At 37.5% G+C, this 16854-nt stretch overlaps 1 protein-coding gene across 9 annotated transcripts in view; it reads left to right on the top strand.

The window, feature by feature from the left end:
- The window catches only part of NEO1 (neogenin 1), a 60883-nt gene that overhangs the window by 17036 nt on the left and 26993 nt on the right, over positions 1-16854 (top strand). For all 9 annotated transcript variants that reach the window (XM_087704084.1, XM_087704083.1, XM_087704082.1 and 6 more), the window contains exons 2-6: positions 7069-7386; positions 10118-10393; positions 10913-11066; positions 12157-12293; positions 15018-15172. In XM_087704084.1, coding sequence (XP_087560210.1) covers positions 7069-7386; positions 10118-10393; positions 10913-11066; positions 12157-12293; positions 15018-15172 — 1040 coding nt within the window. The remainder of the gene's footprint in view (positions 1-7068; positions 7387-10117; positions 10394-10912; positions 11067-12156; positions 12294-15017; positions 15173-16854) is intronic.

Genomic DNA, 16854 nt, shown 5'->3' with positions numbered 1-16854 from the left:
CCTTTGCTGTGTGTTGCTTGTGACTGCCAAGGACTTCATTATTTCTCCTCTAGTTAGCCGGATGAAAAACAGAGCTGGGAGCTTGAACACTCTCCCCTGAAATCTTGCCATCCTGTACATATTCCAGTGGAAGAAAATTGTTCTGAAAGCATTATTTCTTCATTTCCCCCCCTTCATATTCAGAAAGCCTGCACAAAGGCTCTCAGGTGGCTTTGGTTAAACTGTTCCTCCTTGTTTTGCCAGAAAAAAAAGTATTTTCTCAGTTTGTTCTTTCAGTAAGGGCACAGATTTACATTTTCCCTCCCTCCACTAACAAACAAAATGCTTCAAGTTGATAACTTAGGGCATAAAGATATAGGTTGTTGCAAAGACAGGTGCCAATTTGTCATAGAATCAATCCTCAGTTTTCTGGATAGGCATTCAGCAGATTTTGAACAAAACTTATATATATATATATATATATTTTGATGGATCAGATGTTTTTCTTGTTACTTTAACAGCCTGGGCCATTGATACAAGTTATGTCATTTGGCTCCGTTGGTTTCATTTTGAGTAAATTACATTAATGTTTTGATGTCATTTGCTTCATAAATAGGAGACATACTAAAACAAATGAATGCAAATTTTAATTGGGTAATCAAATGAATGACATAAATTGTGTCAGGGATGTAAATTCAGATTTAAGGGACACTCAGTTTTAACAAACATTCCCCCCCCCAAAAAAAATTCTATTAAATGTAGCTTTCACTGAAATTAGGCAGAAATATATCTAAGTGATAATAGTTCAGTGCCATTCTCTGCACTAAAGTCTATTTCAGTGAAAGACTTGTCATGTTAAACACACTGAGTCCTTCTGATTTAATACCAATTTTGGAACTTTGAATACACTTTCTGTACCCCGTTTAGTGAAAATTCAGGCTTTAAAAGTAAAACAGCAATTGCATGCATCAAGTTGTTTCAGCTCCGTAAGACAAGAAATGTTGTTCTAATGAAATAGTAAATAAGCTTGAAATACCCATATGTTCTTCTCTTCATGACTAATCCTCATAACTAGTCCTCAAGATTTCTGTAAGTTTTAGTAAAACAATCTAGAACATCTTGAGGGCTCTGGGTTATCTAACTCATATAAATGTTGATGAACCATCTCCCTCATTTTCCCCTAAGATTGCAATGGAGTTAAGCAGCTTTTAATTATGTCACTGAAGAAGTGGGTGGGGAAAGAAAACTCTTCCAAGCAGAACAAGTCAAGGCCTGTGAAAATGCCAGCATTCACTACACGAACAGTTTAGTTTTGTCTTTTAGGAGCCATCGGGAGGGTCCTAGATCCGAACGGGAGGAGGCGATTTAAAGCACACGTGGACCCAAATTAGGCCAGTTGGCATCTTCTATAATGAATTGCCAGCAGGTGTGATGTGTCCATCCAAGCACACAACAAGTAACGTTTTCTTCCTGAATCAGAATCGTTTCATAGAACTATTGCCTACGTTCCGACTATGGCATTGTGTTCTCCGGTATGGCATGGATATAATTTTAATACGATTCTGTGATATTAGCAATGTGAGCATCCATAGGGGAAGCAAAGAGGCAAATAAGGAAATCTGAGTCATGATTAGTCCATCACTAATACACTTGTGTCCAGTATCAAGCAAGTACACAAGCTATGAGGGTTATGTTATAAGGTCATAGAACATTTTTGGTCATTTTCATGTAATATTTATCGATGCCTACAATCAGCAATCAAGACATTATGCTGTTGCTTAATATGCAGGGCATACATTTATTTATATTATTTATAGAGTCTCCTATCTAATTGCATTGACTTTGGGCAGTGTGTGAAGATTAAAACCATCACCACTCACGGTGCCCTGCTTAAAACAGCAACCCTCCCAAACCAAAAGCCACATACGTGTCTTCCATGCCTTTTACTTTGCCAATTAAAACAATGTGAGATAGTCATGAGAACTATTTAATGCAAACTACTAATTATTTTTCATAGAAGAGGAAAGAGACACACACAAAATCTCTCTCTTTTTGTCTTCTCTCTTTTTTGTATTTTCGCCATCACACACAGAATCATATAGAAGCATGAAGCTTTACTGAAATCTGTTATTAGCACAGTAGTTCTAAACAACAGTCAGATGATACACCACCTTTTTTTAAGTGCAAAAAGAACATTTAATTTATCATTTCTTCTCTTGATCCGTAACAATAGCGCCTGCTTGGTTGGTTTGCTTCTGTCACATGCCCTCCTTTCCTTCATTCTGAGACACACACAGCTTGCCTGCCTCCCACAGATGGTAAGCATGGTGGGCCAAAATTATTAAATATATAATTACATCTCAGTTAAACTCCTAATTAGTGCACATTTTTATAAGGATTGTAGCTTGCTTTCTAACACCAGATCCAAAAATATAGCCCTAGTTTAATTGGTGTTTTAGATTAGAAGGTGCTTCCATTCCAGTAATGAAACTATAGTAGATTGTTGGCACTGGATTTGCTGCAGTTGGGCAATCTTTCAGGTTCTTCTGGGAATTTTTTGACTGTTTTGTAAATATCATGAGAAGGGTTACTATGTTACAGGAAAATGATTAACAAGAGTTGTAGTTCTTATTTTGCTGAAAATATTCTGTTCCAAATAATTAACATACAAGCTTCCTGCATAATCAAAACATCTGGGGATGTGGAAAATTAGAGCTATCAATATAACTTTAGCCATGAATTGGTGGAAAGTAGAATTTTGTGATTCAGGTATTGAATAATGATGATTCCGCAAAGGAAGATTTTCTGCACCCAAAAGCATCTGACTTACCTCTAAGCTGTGTCCATTGCTTAGTGCTAAGAAGAGAGCTATAAACAAAACAGTTATATAAATATGTAAAGCAGTCTGAATACCAAATTAATTTTATTTGTAACTTAATCACCAAATTAATAACAAAGGAGGGAAAATACAGAAAGGAATAACTGTTAAAATGACGTATCATTTTCCCTATGAATTCTTTTTTCCAGAAATGAGTATATAAAATTTAAAAAGTTTATACATTTAGAAATAATCAAAATGAATAGAAAAATTTCCCTGCAGTATGAGACTTTGGTGCTCTTACCTATTGATTAGAAGTGGCACAGGACAGGTGCAAGGTGCTCTCTACTATACATAATTAGCATAACATTTATTGCCAGGATAAGTGATTCCTGTTATTATAGAAGATTTTATTTGGCCAGTAGATCGTTCGCTTTATTTAAAAATTTCAATTGTTCCAGCAGGGTTCTTGTGTTTTAACATTTCCCCCCTTTTGACTGTAATCTAGAAATTGATGTATATTTCCTCATTCCATGTGGATCATAACAGAGATTAAAATCATCGTGCTAATTATTTGCATTCTACAAAGCAAATTCCTTCAGCCGAGTCCATTCTCTTAGGACTCTCTCAGTGCTGTGCCTGTCTGTCAAAGGACTGGATTGATGTCAGTGACCTTCAGTAAACATTGCAAGAGTTACATACTGAAAGTTGACTGATGCAGATGCATGAGGTGTTGACAATATGTAAACAATTTGAAAAAGCTGTACTTCTTTGTAGCAAGACTAGGCAAGCATGCAAAACAATGGGAACAGAAAGATACCTTGAAATGAATCTGTTGCAAAGTGATATGTTGCTTGCTCTATGTAGCTCAGTGGAAAGGGAACAAATCTGCACATCTAAATGCGCATTCAGAATGTTCTTTGCAGTTAACTGTAGATGCAGGCAGAAATACTGTACTGTGTCTGGTTCCAAAACTGTGGCACAAAACTGCCAACTAATTTCATTTTGTTTAATCAATTATTTGGAGATTTGAAATCTGCTGCAGGAAAAATTGCCTCCCAAGATAGTGCATGAGATTCTTCTTACACAGAAGTAATTATACTGAAATTATATTTAAAAAGCTGGTTTCGTTTATTACCAACTTTTTAAAGTGCCAAATGCGATCGGGAAAAATGTCTCTAAAAGCAATGAGAGGAAATTGCAAGGGAAAGGAATTGCTGCCTAGAGAACTTTATTATCTAGTAAGGCAAATGATAAGCCAGTGGATGAGGCCTTCTCTTATCTCTCTGCAGGCTCATAGGTATAATCAGGCCTGCAGATAGGAAGTGTCAAGATTATTCAGGACTTTGTAAATGTAAATAGGCCTTTAAAGATCAAAATCAACACCTTGGATTGTACTCTGAAACAACTGGCCAACCAACGCAATAGGCAAGGAGTAAGTGCAATATCTCCAGCCACTATTTGTGTATTTCAACTATCCTTTCATAACATATATATATAAAAAGTAAAAGAATGCCATGGGGAGGTCAATTTTTTCGGTAAATAGGGCTGTGCAAAACCTCAAGTTTGGTTATTCTGGCCAAAGCAGATTCTGTCACATTGTTGAATCAGCTCAACTTTCAAATCAGAAAGTTGCGTTGAATGGTTAAAGGGGATCTGAGGAGATCTAAATCAACTGGGCATTTGAGAGTCCGGTGAATCAACTTCCCATATATTATAAATTGGTTGTGGAATTGGAATCCAGTGCTAGCATTGATCAAATCCAGATCTTGATGTACGGGAACAATTTTGGAGCGTGGCCTGCCTTTGCCAACAGTCATAAGGAGCTACTTTTAGAGCAGCAGGAGGAACACCAGCTGCTTCCCCCCCAACCTCTTCTCCCTTATAGGGAAAGGTGGATGACTCAGTACAGAAACCTCCCTCTCCCCAACCCCCCCACTGGCTGGGGGTCTGGCTTTTTGTGGAACACATTTTATTTCCACTCTTAATAAGCTTTAAAACAACGCTATTAGAGTATTGTCTCCATTTCTGACACTTTATTTTATGGGTTTGTCTCCAATTGGCAATTAAGGCATACATTTGCCAGGATGTATATATACCCTTAAAAAGCAAAGCGTTTTTCCAGTTGAAGAGTTTTGATGAATTTTTTACACAAACACACACACACACACACACACACACACACACACACTGCATCCTTGTTGCTTTTGTTATTAGGTGGCATGCATGTAGTCCTGACTGCAATGGGAGGGAGCACATATTTGCTGAACCGTTTTTTAAAACAACAACCACATATGATACCCCTTCCCAGGCAGTAGGAATAGCTTAATAATGTAACCAAAGTATTCCTAAAGTTTTGTTAGTAATTGAGAAGGGATTCTGCTGGAACCCCAAGGTTGGTTGCCTTGGCAAGGGATCAGCATTGACCTTGAAGAACCAAGAGTTGACTTCCTTAGTATATAAGACATATCAGCATTTTAATACATTCTAACTTATTGTTCAGCTCAAGCCGTATTTTAAAGGATATGTTGGCTATATTATTTTTTTCTTCTATTCTGTATCTGGTAGTCAATGCACATTTAGGGAAAATGAAATTTTGTGTGTAAATGTAATAATCTTTAGAAGGTGGGTTTCAGCATTATAGTAAAAATATCTTGGTCTGAAATTGTATAACTATACTAGAAATGAGCATCTGACACTTTGCCCATAAAGGAGCAGTCCTACAGCAGTGCAAGATTTTAATTTTGAGCACCCTTGGGCATTTATTTTGTTGGTTTGGATGCCATCTAGTGGCTGTGATGTTACTTTAATGCACAAGGAGAACAGAGAGATAAGTAAGTGTTCATAAAGTGTTCCTTTGTCCTGCTTCTTGTTCTATTTGTTACAGTGTTTTAAATCTGCTGCCTAGTTTAATGCTCTACTTGCAAGAGCTTATGATTTGGGAAAAACATATGTGGCTGTGGAATCTCTTTTTCTACCTTAAGGGTTTCCCCACTTTTAAGATCTTCCCCAAGATGCAAAATAATTTCTAAAAGTTTTCAAGAAATCCTTCATATGGAATCTGAAATATTAAGTTCTAAATCTTGTAGTTATTGTAAGATGTGTTTATAGGAAAACCGCATTAGGACCTGCATTGAGTTCATTGATACATAAAAGACCCAATTCAATGTTTGTTGTTAAATGCCACAGTTATTGGAGAAACAAAACAAATTTTCTTTTGGATCAATGGTATTGCAAGGAAGAGATGATACTATTGGCTAAAAAATTAACACAGCAAAATAGTGTTGCATAATTTAATTAAAGGCTTTATGCACAAATAGCTCTTCATTTTTATTCTTTCAATTCCATTTGAATGCTAGGAAATAAATGATAACCCTGCTGTTTCACAGGATAATTATCTGCAAAGTGAACAGAACCGGAGAATCTGGCAAGCAACACACTGAGCCTTAATAATGGGCTGGGTCTTTGAAAATTGTGGAGAAAAAAACATTCCATAAAAAATCCCAGTGAGAGAACAGTCAGCTAGGTGTTCAAAATGTTGCTGATTGTTCCATTCCAAGCCCACCTCTCTTCTGGTCATGTGATCTGTAATAAAGCATACGCCACTAGCCCTGTGGTTTCCACTGTATATCAGAGATGCAACAGATTAGTACACTCGGTCAGATAGAAGAGAATATAGATGCCTCCTGTGGCCAATTCTGATAAAAAGGTTGGAAAGAATCCCAGAAGCCATGATCTGCATTTTCTCTCTCCTTTCCTAATTCAAAATTGTATTGATAGAGATCAGGGTTTTTGTTAATATTTGAGAATGAGATATTACAAGATGTGAATGCTAATTATGGGGCTGTATGTTTTCTAGTGACACACACTGTTGCACTCTTTGTTTCTTTTTAAGAATATGGGGCAATGTATACCCAAATTACCCGAAGGTAAGGTTTCTGTGAGACACTTGTTCCATCCTCAAAAAGGGAGAATAACTAGAGGCTTTGTTTTAAATGCCTAGAAACTGCTACTGCTTTTTCCTACTCTTCTCTAGTATTTGCCTGCCAGGTTGCAAAAGTCACTCTTCAAACTATTGATTATGGTTTCTTCTGCTAATCTAGACTTCTTTGTGTAAGAAGCTTGAAGATTTATTTTAGTATGATATACATGGAAGATAGATTTTGGAGCAGTGAAGGTCTTTTTTATATCCATAATAATATAAGATTTCTGCATAATATATTTGGAATGCCCTAAATAATGCTATTTTTCTCTCTCTCTTTCTCTTATAGAACCTACAGTGAGAACTTTTACTCCGTTTTATTTCCTAGTAGAACCAGTGGACACTCTGTCAGTTAGAGCGTCTTCTGTTATACTGAACTGTTCAGCATATTGTGATTCACCTCCAAAAATTGAATGGAGAAAGGACGGGACTTTCTTGAACTTGGTATCAGATGACCGCCGGCAATTGCTACCAGATGGATCTTTGTTAATCAACAGTGTTGTCCATTCCAAGCACAATAAACCTGATGAAGGTCATTACCAGTGTGTGGCAACCGTGGAGAGTCTTGGCACCATCGTAAGCAGGACGGCTAAGCTTACAGTTGCAGGTGAAAACCTTATTTGGATAGCTATTGCGTACATTTTCCAAACCTGAGGTTGATGTTTCGGCAGAAATAAATGCATACTGTGTACTGCAGAAGAACTAGTCTGAGAAGGCAGTTTCGCAAAAAAGTAATGTCTATTTTAAAAAAGGGCAGTCCTCAGAGACCATTTCTTACTTTGAAGCGTTAGGGTGGAATTTCTCAACCTTGGCAATTTTAAGTTGTCTGGACCTCAACTCCCAGAATTCCACAGCCAGCATGGAGAATGGCTGACTGGGGAATTCTGGGAGTTGAAGTTGACATATCTAGTTGTCATGGTTGAGAAACACTGCTTTAGAGGGTTAACTTTAGGGCAAGTGTTAGAGAGAGGGCAAGATATAGTAAATTGGGGGTTGGGGGGTTGCCTCCTAGTCATAAAATCAAGTCCACTCACCTGGTGTCTCAACTTACAACCACTACAACTTATAGCCAGAATAGTAGGCTCACTTGTCATAAACCGAGGACTAGGTCTGGTTTATATTATATATCATTTTGAATTATTCATATTGAGGTTAGTTACAAATATACATTAAATAGCTATTAAATAATCTAGCGTGTGATTCCTGACTCCACCATTTCCTCCCCACTCTATGAAGGTCATTTCCTGATTATTATTTTTTTTAAAAAATTAAAGTGAAGTAGAGAACAATGAAAGGTTGGGTGGGCATTGCCTGAGACCTTTCCACATGAAGCAGCTATAGTGTTTTCCCTCCTCGGGGATTTTCCTGCCTGCTGTCATTACAGAATGCCTTGTGTTTGAGCGTACTGCACTTTCCCAACCACCTCTAGTAAAATAATACTTTGTTACTGACAAGTGTGGTCTCCAGTTCTTCTGATAGCCAAGATTCTCATTTAATTTGGGAGATGATCATTTATCTCATGAGATCATTGTTACTGTTCTCTGATTTGTGGGTGCTGTCAGGAAAATCAAGAGCCTACTTTTCCTCAGTAGGGAGGGAAAGTAATGAACCTTCATTTTATTCCTTTCCTCATTACTTTGGCGGCTTTGATATCTTCCAGTCAAACAAACATTTCTCAGTCAAATAATTTGGGAGTTTTAGAAGCTGCTACTTTATCAGCTTCAGATTAAACAATCAGAATATCTTTTAATTGAATATATTGCTTCTCAGCAAATTTGTGCAGCCAAAATTATTTTTATAGTACATTAAACATTTTGAAAGAATGATTAACCGTGAACTGGTTTAAGGCATTAAAAAGCTTTTTCCAGCTAGGTGAATTGTTACTTTGATCATCATTTGCCATTATATTTTCCTCTTTCATTTCTTATGGTTTAGAAAAGAGTATAGTGTTAGTATGGTTGGTTGCACGATCTGCCAGATGTTTAGACTAGATTTGACATTTTTATTCACCTATCAAATCCTTCCCAGGGATCTGGATTGGCAGATGTTGTTGAGATGTTGTTCGTTGGTGTTAAAGGTCTCATCACAAGATGTAAGCTGTTGCAAGTAACGCTGCTTTTTATCGTTGATTGATGGTGATTTTGTCAGTCCTGATGTTGCTCCAGATGTTTCAGGATTTGCATCCAAGGTGCTTATGACTATTGGTACTATCCATGCTTTCTTTTGCTACAATCTTTCCACCTCTGTGTGTGGGTCTTTGTATTGTGTGATATTTTTGTCTATTCTGCTGCCTCCTAGTATTGTCAGATTTCTTTGTCTTTGTTATAATCAACAGTTGTTTATTTGGGAGTATTCTGCAGCAGCTGCTTGTCTGCTTGAATTCCACAGTTCCAAAGTACTTTAGCTTCTTCATTTCCTACGATTGTCTCGTTTTTGTGGCCCCACCACTTCTTGCTTACAGACCAATTGTATTTCTTGCACATCTTCCAAAGTACCATTGTTGCTTCTTTCTTATGCTGCTGCTTGTAATCAGACTGGGTGATCTTCCTGCAGCAATTAATTAGGTACTCTTTCCTTCTTTGCAGAGGGCAACATTTGCTGTTTTCTCAACAGACCACTCATCTAAATGTTTGCATTTTTATAACACTAGAATATAATAAGCTTTCCTGGGATACTACTATAATAATTATGGGGTGGCAGCTATGCAGGTTATATATTTGATGCTGTTGTTGTTTATGGACTCACTAGTGGAATAAGTTGTAAATACTTATGTTAGGGGCTTGTTTTTGTCCTTTTAAGTCAATGGCTACTTCCTTTTCTAGCCTCTGCAATTTTCTTGCCAGGTTTTGGGGAAATGTTTGCCATTGCTTGTTTCCTAGGGCTGAGAGAGTGACTGGCCCAAGGTCATTCCTTTATATTTTATTGTGGCTTTTCTTTTTATGTTTTTCTTTTTACTTCATGAATTTTTTTTAGCTGTACATCACTATTCATCTGACGTGCTACTTTCTCCCACCTGATTTTAAACCGTGGTTCCAATTAGGCCCTAATTTAATTAAATATGTGACATGGAGCAGCTGTACGGTATCAGTTTCTACTCTCATTATTGGTTATATGGCATTCAAAAGTAATTTCTCAGAGGTAAACTAGAATCTATAATAACAACTTGCACTCCCCATGTTCACAAGACACCTGGACAACGAATTCATGAATCTTTTGGTGCGTAAAAGAATGCTAGCTTAAAATACTGTTAGAACATCTCAGGGCAAAACAAAAGATGTAGGAATGTACTTGCACTGTTTGTTTATTTGTTTGGTTTTTTCCATTTTTGTTGTCTTTAGGGCTTCCAAGATTCATTACCCAGCCAGAGTCTGCATCTGTCCATAGAGGAAACCCCATCGTTCTTAACTGTGAAGTTAATGCTGACTTAGCACCGTTCGTCAGGTGGGAGCTGGATCATCAGCCCCTCTTTCTGGACGACCGTGTCCTCAAGTTGCCAAGTGGGACTTTAATTGTCAGCAATGCTACAGATGAGGATGCTGGAACTTACTGTTGTGTTATTGAAATTGGGGGCTCTCCCAAATACAGCGACGAAGCAGAGATCAAAGTTCTTCCAGGTACAGGCACCTGCGAGGAGGGTTTTCCTCTCCTGGTTTCTTTCTTGCGGATCACGAACGGGGTCATTCCATAGGTGTCAGAAAGTCTAAAAACTTGGTATTCAGACTTGCTAATTTGAAATGGATGCTTCTCTGGGACCGCTAAAAGTCCTTGTAAACATTTATTCTAAAGCAAGGATGTCCAATCTTGGCACCTTTTAAGACCTGGGGACTTCAAGCTGGACGGGGAATAAAGTTGCCAAGGTTGGACACCTCTGTTCTAACGGTTTCAATTCTCTTGCCAGGGGCTGAATGAATATTAACAAAACGTATTATACACCTGTTTTTGCAAGACAGGTGTAGTTTTAGACACTTTAGCAAGATAAGGCAGTTATCTATGCCAATTTCAAGCTCATTTCTCTAATCCTAATTTGCTGTTAAATGTTTAATTAGAAGCAAGTGAAAAACAGAATATTAGAACATTATATTGCCACCCCTTTTCATTTAACTTAACCACCTATTTCCTGATATTATTTGCAGAACCCGACCTCTCCTCAGGCTTGCTTTTTTTGAAACAACCCTTTCCCCTTACCAAAGTGACTGGGCAGAGTGCAGTTTTACCATGTGTTGCTTCAGGCATTCCTGTCCCACTAATCCGATGGACAAGAAAAGAGGAAGAGCTTGTTACCGAAAAGTGAGTTTTTAATTCTGATGTTCCGTGTGGAAGTCACAGAAATTGTTGCTGTTGGGGGACAGCTGGGTAGCAGACAGAGCCAGCAACTACGGTCCCATATCATGGAAACTGCTAAAAGGAGGGGCCTAACAACCCTCAAAATGTTGATGTGTGTGTGTGTGTGTCAAATTTGTCCCTGAGTTAAGAAAGCATTGAAATGGCATCAGTGGGGTGGTCTTCTTTCAACAATGCATGATGCTAGACTAATGGTCTAATGAAATCTTCTATTTCTTCAAAATGTGGTCCTCACAAGCAGCTCCTCTAAAACTGGATCCACTAAAAACTGAAATTAAAGCCGCTCCCAAACCCATTATTTGGAGGTTTATTATCTCTTTTCCATAAGAGATCTCTTAATATATGTCTTGATTTTTATTTCACATTTTATCATGGTCCATGCAATCAAATGCCTCATTGCGCTATAAATCTGTCTATGCAGCTTTCCAATCTCTAAGCCATACAGTATTTGATGACACAACTGTATATACTTTGGAAATATTCCCCCCCCTCTCCCCCCCTCTTAGTATTCAAGCTCTTGTAATTATAAGCTCGGTGCTTTTTAGCTTTGTTCATTAGAGCTTTTGTTTTAATTATTGTTTTTGTGTCAATTATTAACTCTTCAAACATTCCTAAGTCTTGGATAGTTGCTATGGCAATGTTGAACTTGTATCACCTGTAATAATTAATGCAGCAGATTTTCAACCAGAATATTTTCAGTTGAATATAAGAACTAAAATGGTTTGAGAGGAAAGATGTTACAAAAATATTCTGGCTTCTGAAGAATGTTGTAAATATATTTGAATATTAGTAGCTCGGATTGGTAGTTGGGCTGTTGGTTTCAGCTCCAAGCTTGGCAATTTGGTTGCAAACATTTCATCACCATTCAAGGAGACATTGTCAGTGCGCTTTGAATTATGTTCGTCTGTGCCAAGCTCAGAGCTCAAACCAACAGCCCAATGTTGTAAATGTTTCTTTTTTTTTTTTTTTTTTTTTAAATTGAATCCCCCATACTTAAAAGAAAAATCACTCCAGTGATGTTTCTTGTTTTATACAGTTCTCACAAATTTCTGTTCCTGTCTGGGGGAATGCTGAAGATAAATGATATCACCGAAGATGATTCAGGAACATATACTTGCATCGCAGATAATGGGAATGAAACTATTGAAGCTCGAGCTGACCTTACTGTGCAGGGTATATATATCTATATCTATATCTATATGCATATATACACTTTTTTTAAAATCATGCTAATATAGCTGAGGCAGTTGAATTCTTCATTGTTTTGTTTAGGAGCAAAATAAACGTAGTTATGATTACTGATCCCAGGTATTGGGAGAGCAGTGTGACTGGCGCAAGAGTATTATTATAGCTTAGAAATGGAATAATAGATCATTTGCAAATTAAATTTATGACATTTCTATGCAGAGTTGGGAAAGAGCTCAGCTTAAACCACTGGAAAGGTTCCACCTCGAAAACAGTGCTAGGTATACAGATAAACAGATGGCATGAGGTGGATAAAGGTGCTTAATTTATTACTTTGCAAATACAGAGATGGCATTGCTACCTTGTGGCTTGAAGATAACAAGAACCTTTCTCTCCCGAGAGTGCACTATATTCTTCAATAGAGGCACACATTATTTTCTATAGTAAAGTAGATCATTTGCATAAATGTACACAGACAGTGTAGTACGTATACAGGTGGATAATTATTCACCTGTATATGTACTGCAAGTCAGTCCTGACTTCTGATGTCTGCATGGACTTTTCTTGGCAACAATTTTTGAAGTGGCTTGCCGTTGTTTCCTTCTTAGGAATAAAAGGGGATTGCTTGCCCAAGTCACCCAGCTGGCTTTGCGCCTAAGCCAGGACTAAAACTCCCCATGTCCTGGTATCTGGCCTGGTGCCTACACCAAACTGGCTTTCAAACAACTTTCGACCTCTGTAAATTTCCAACTTTCAATTTTAGGGCTCTGTATGAAAAGGTACATTAAGGAAGAGGAAATTGATCTGATCTCCCTTACCAGATTTCCCTTGTATAAATGATTAGAAGGTAGTTTTCCCTTTTATCACTGTAATTCAGGAAGTAACATGAAGACAGATAGATGAAGACAAGGTTATGAGTTCACTTTTCAGCTGGGAATGTCAGCCACCGTATTTGGCTCTGCAGGCGATTCCTGAGATTGTATGACGTAAATTACATTAGTTTTTGAGCTTCCCGGCCTGTCAGTGTCAAACATTATTGTTAAAAAAATTCCAACAAGTGGAAATTCTCTTTGTTCTTTTAAAATGAAGATTTAAAATGAGCATTTGAAAAATGTAAATGAACTGATAGCATCCCAGATTACTCCTGTAACCAGAGTATATGGGCTGATTTAAATAATATCTCAGTGCTAAAAAAATGGGATTCAATTCCGTGTGTGTGTGTGTGTGTGTGTGTGTGTGTGTGTGTGTGTGTGTGTGAATTTAGAAGCTGCTATTGCTCTTATTCATTAAATGAAATAAAATAAAAGCCTTGATATCACATGTAGGTGGTTTCTCTGCCTTTTGTTTTGACACCTGGGAAATCTTGGAGTCTCTAGTGGCAGAATTATTTTCAAAAGCATCCTTGCTATGTTATCAATTGTTCTGGACTTCAAAAGAGTTATAAAATGAAAATATTGACAAATACATACCCAAAGTAACATTGTTCATCAACAGTCTTCTTTGTTTTAATTCTTTACAGACATCATTTAGAATTAATGAATTGCTTTGTTTTTACTTTTATGAAGAAGCATTATGAAACTTAAAACCAAGATATTAGTGACTGAATCTTTGTGAAAAATTGCTTCTTCAGTAAGAGCTTCCCATCAAATCCTGTGGGACCAAAATATATCCCTGAGTAGTTGATATGTATATACGTAAAGTATCTGTGATAGTGATATTGATACTCAAGAGAATTGTATTTGATAGCTTTTAGATTTCAGCTAGGATTTCTTAAAAACTGATTTATAATGTATTAACAAAGCTTTATGCCAGCTGCTGCTTTATGATAGCTTGCCACTTTTAGAAGATTATATCTGCTACACTGGCAGCATTTTATTTGCTTTCCCACTTTTAAATTCTGCAACAGTGGGAAATTTTGTGTTTCTTTTTTAGCGCTTATCTGAAATCATTGGTCTTATAATTAAAATTAAAATTCCTTTGGCTAAAAGTGAAGGGGATGTTTTAAAAAAATATCTTCTTTTGACTCTGGAATAGCACATTATCAACAAGTTATGAAAGGTAATGGGGCTTGTAGAGACTAAAGGCAGATGTATTGAGATACATTACTATATACAGTTCCAACAGTACAGTTCTAAGCATTCATGGTTATAATATATTTCAGATCTATTTATTTGAACCAGTTCTGGTGTTGCTGACTAAAACATCACGGATGTGCCTCGCCTATTTCATAGAAAACAGAATTATTCCCTTTACCACTCAGAAAAAGGTCATTTGTGGGTGAAGTTTGAGCATGTGCTTGAGCTTAGACACTCAGAATTGTGTTACGCTCATTAAAGCAGGACATTTGATCTTGATCTGCTAATTGATATAAAAAAATATTGCTGAAAGCTTTAACTGGGATTTCACAAGATAGTTGCCAACGCCAGGCAATATGAAAGCAAGCCGTAAAACTTGTCTTTGCTTTTCATAAATTATTTGTTTAAAGTATAATTTGGTAATTTAAAAAAAAAAGCTGTTAAAATTTCCCACAAGTGAACCTTAGTAAAATTGTATTGCTTAATTTTTTGTCCTTTACCAATAACCATTCATTTTTTGGAAAGCATCTTAGAACAAAGTTAGATACCTTTGAAAAAGAAATGAAAAGGTATCATCCGATCAAGCCACTTTCTGTTTGATCAATAATTAGCCATTGACCTTTCTCTCACTCTGAAGTGCCTCCCACGTTTCTGAAGCAGCCTGCTAATATTTATGCACATGAATCCATGGATATTGTGTTTGAATGTGATGTGAGCGGAAAGCCAACTCCAACGGTCAAGTGGGTGAAGAACGGAGACGTCGTCATCCCTAGTGACTACTTTAAAATTGTAGTAAGTACATATTTAATAAGACATTTGGTGTAGTGTAATGATCACGAGCTCACACTTAGAAGCCATGGTGGCGCAGTGGTTAAAGTGCAGTACTGCAGGCTACCTCTGCTGATTGCAATTTGGCAGTTCGAATCTCACCAGGCTGAAGGTTGACTCAGCCTTCCATCCTTCTGAGGTTGATAAAAGGAGGATCCAGATTGTTAGGGGCAATATTTGTAAACCGCTTAGATAGGGCTGTAAAGCACTGTAAAGCAGTATATAAGTCTAAGTCAGGGGTCTCACCTTGGAAACTTTAAGACTTGTGGACTTCAACTCTGGGGGTTGAAGTCCACAAGCCTTAAAGTTTACAAGGTCGAAGACCCCTGCTCTTATTGCTATTGCTAAAAGAATTCCCAATCCTTTTGGATCACTGGTTTGTTTCCCTAGAAAGTGTAAATATAAAAATCTTTCCCTTCAAATAACCCAGTCACAAGAGTTTGCACTTAGAGAGTTGGAAGAGTTTTTGGGATCGCATGACTGTTTTCGTCCTCATCTTTAAACTGTATAACTGTTCCAGTTATACAGTTGATGCAAACTGAATCCTAGAGCACAGCCACTAAAAATGTACCAATTCAGTTTTATATTACTTTGCAAGGAATCCTACCATTCATGTTTGCTTTGAAGGTGTGGGGAGTAGGATTCTAAGGAGAAAATTTATTCCCCATTGATCCCCTCGTTATAACCAAGCTTAAAATCCCCAATGGCAGTAAAATGTAGAAAAGAAAATCTAACAACCAGAAGCGTAATAACAGGAAAACTAGAGAAAAGAAAAGGCCAACCTATCTTTAGCTAGAATATAGCAACCGTGTCAGCGTTCCAAGTATCATTCAGAATAAGATAGACATCTTAGGCATATCTGTGTTAATCCCAATACTGGAAATGACATCAGAATTCCACCCAGTTAAAAGTTCATGAACTTGTCCCCACACCCACAATCCATCACATGGTCCAATCTTCTTCTTCCACGCGGGCATCTCCACCCAGCTGCTTCCGGTCAGGTGTCAAAGAACACGGAGACAAAGGATGACCTTGGCTTCTAGTAAAGAATGAAAATAATACATTCCACAATCCTACTCCTTCTATTCCCCCCTCCCATCAACTATACTAATGAAACAGCATAATGAAATAAGAGAAAGTGTGGCAGGCCAAAATTCTAAAAGGAATATAATTGCAGGCCTGACAAACTGCTTCAGCCAGAACCAGAGACCGAAGATTAGCATGTTGGAGGATATGGACTAAATTGCTCTCTTTAGATAGCATAGGAAAGAAGGCAATCAGGTTGTTAGTGTTAAAACAAGAAATGGCGTTTCAGTTCAGTTGCTTTATGGACATTGGACAGAAAGGGAGCAGTGGCTTGCCCTTTGCTTGCAAAATACCTTTTCCCGGCGTTGCTGATAGGGCACAGCAGCTGGAGGTTGAGCCACCAAAGGGAGATGATCACAAAGCAGCAGGGATACTTTGCAGATTGGGCAATACGCAAATGGCAGAAGTAAATAAATAACGAAGGACTTATTAAATTACTCCTGTCAGCGTTGAACGGTATAAATAAGGGGAGTGAAGATGTAAAAACAAAAAAGAAGAAGAAGAATAAAATAAGGACAAATCAGAATGGTAAGGATGGAAAGAGAGTTGTGAAGAAACGT

This window comes from Thamnophis sirtalis, unplaced genomic scaffold, assembly GCF_051295495.1.
Source record: "Thamnophis sirtalis isolate CommonGarterSnake01/CBP01778 unplaced genomic scaffold, rThaSir2_p1.2 scaffold_2, whole genome shotgun sequence".
Classification (NCBI taxonomy): domain Eukaryota; kingdom Metazoa; phylum Chordata; class Lepidosauria; order Squamata; family Natricidae; genus Thamnophis; species Thamnophis sirtalis.
Note: the sequence above shows the minus strand (reverse complement) of the source record. Positions and strands in the feature narration are given on the sequence as shown.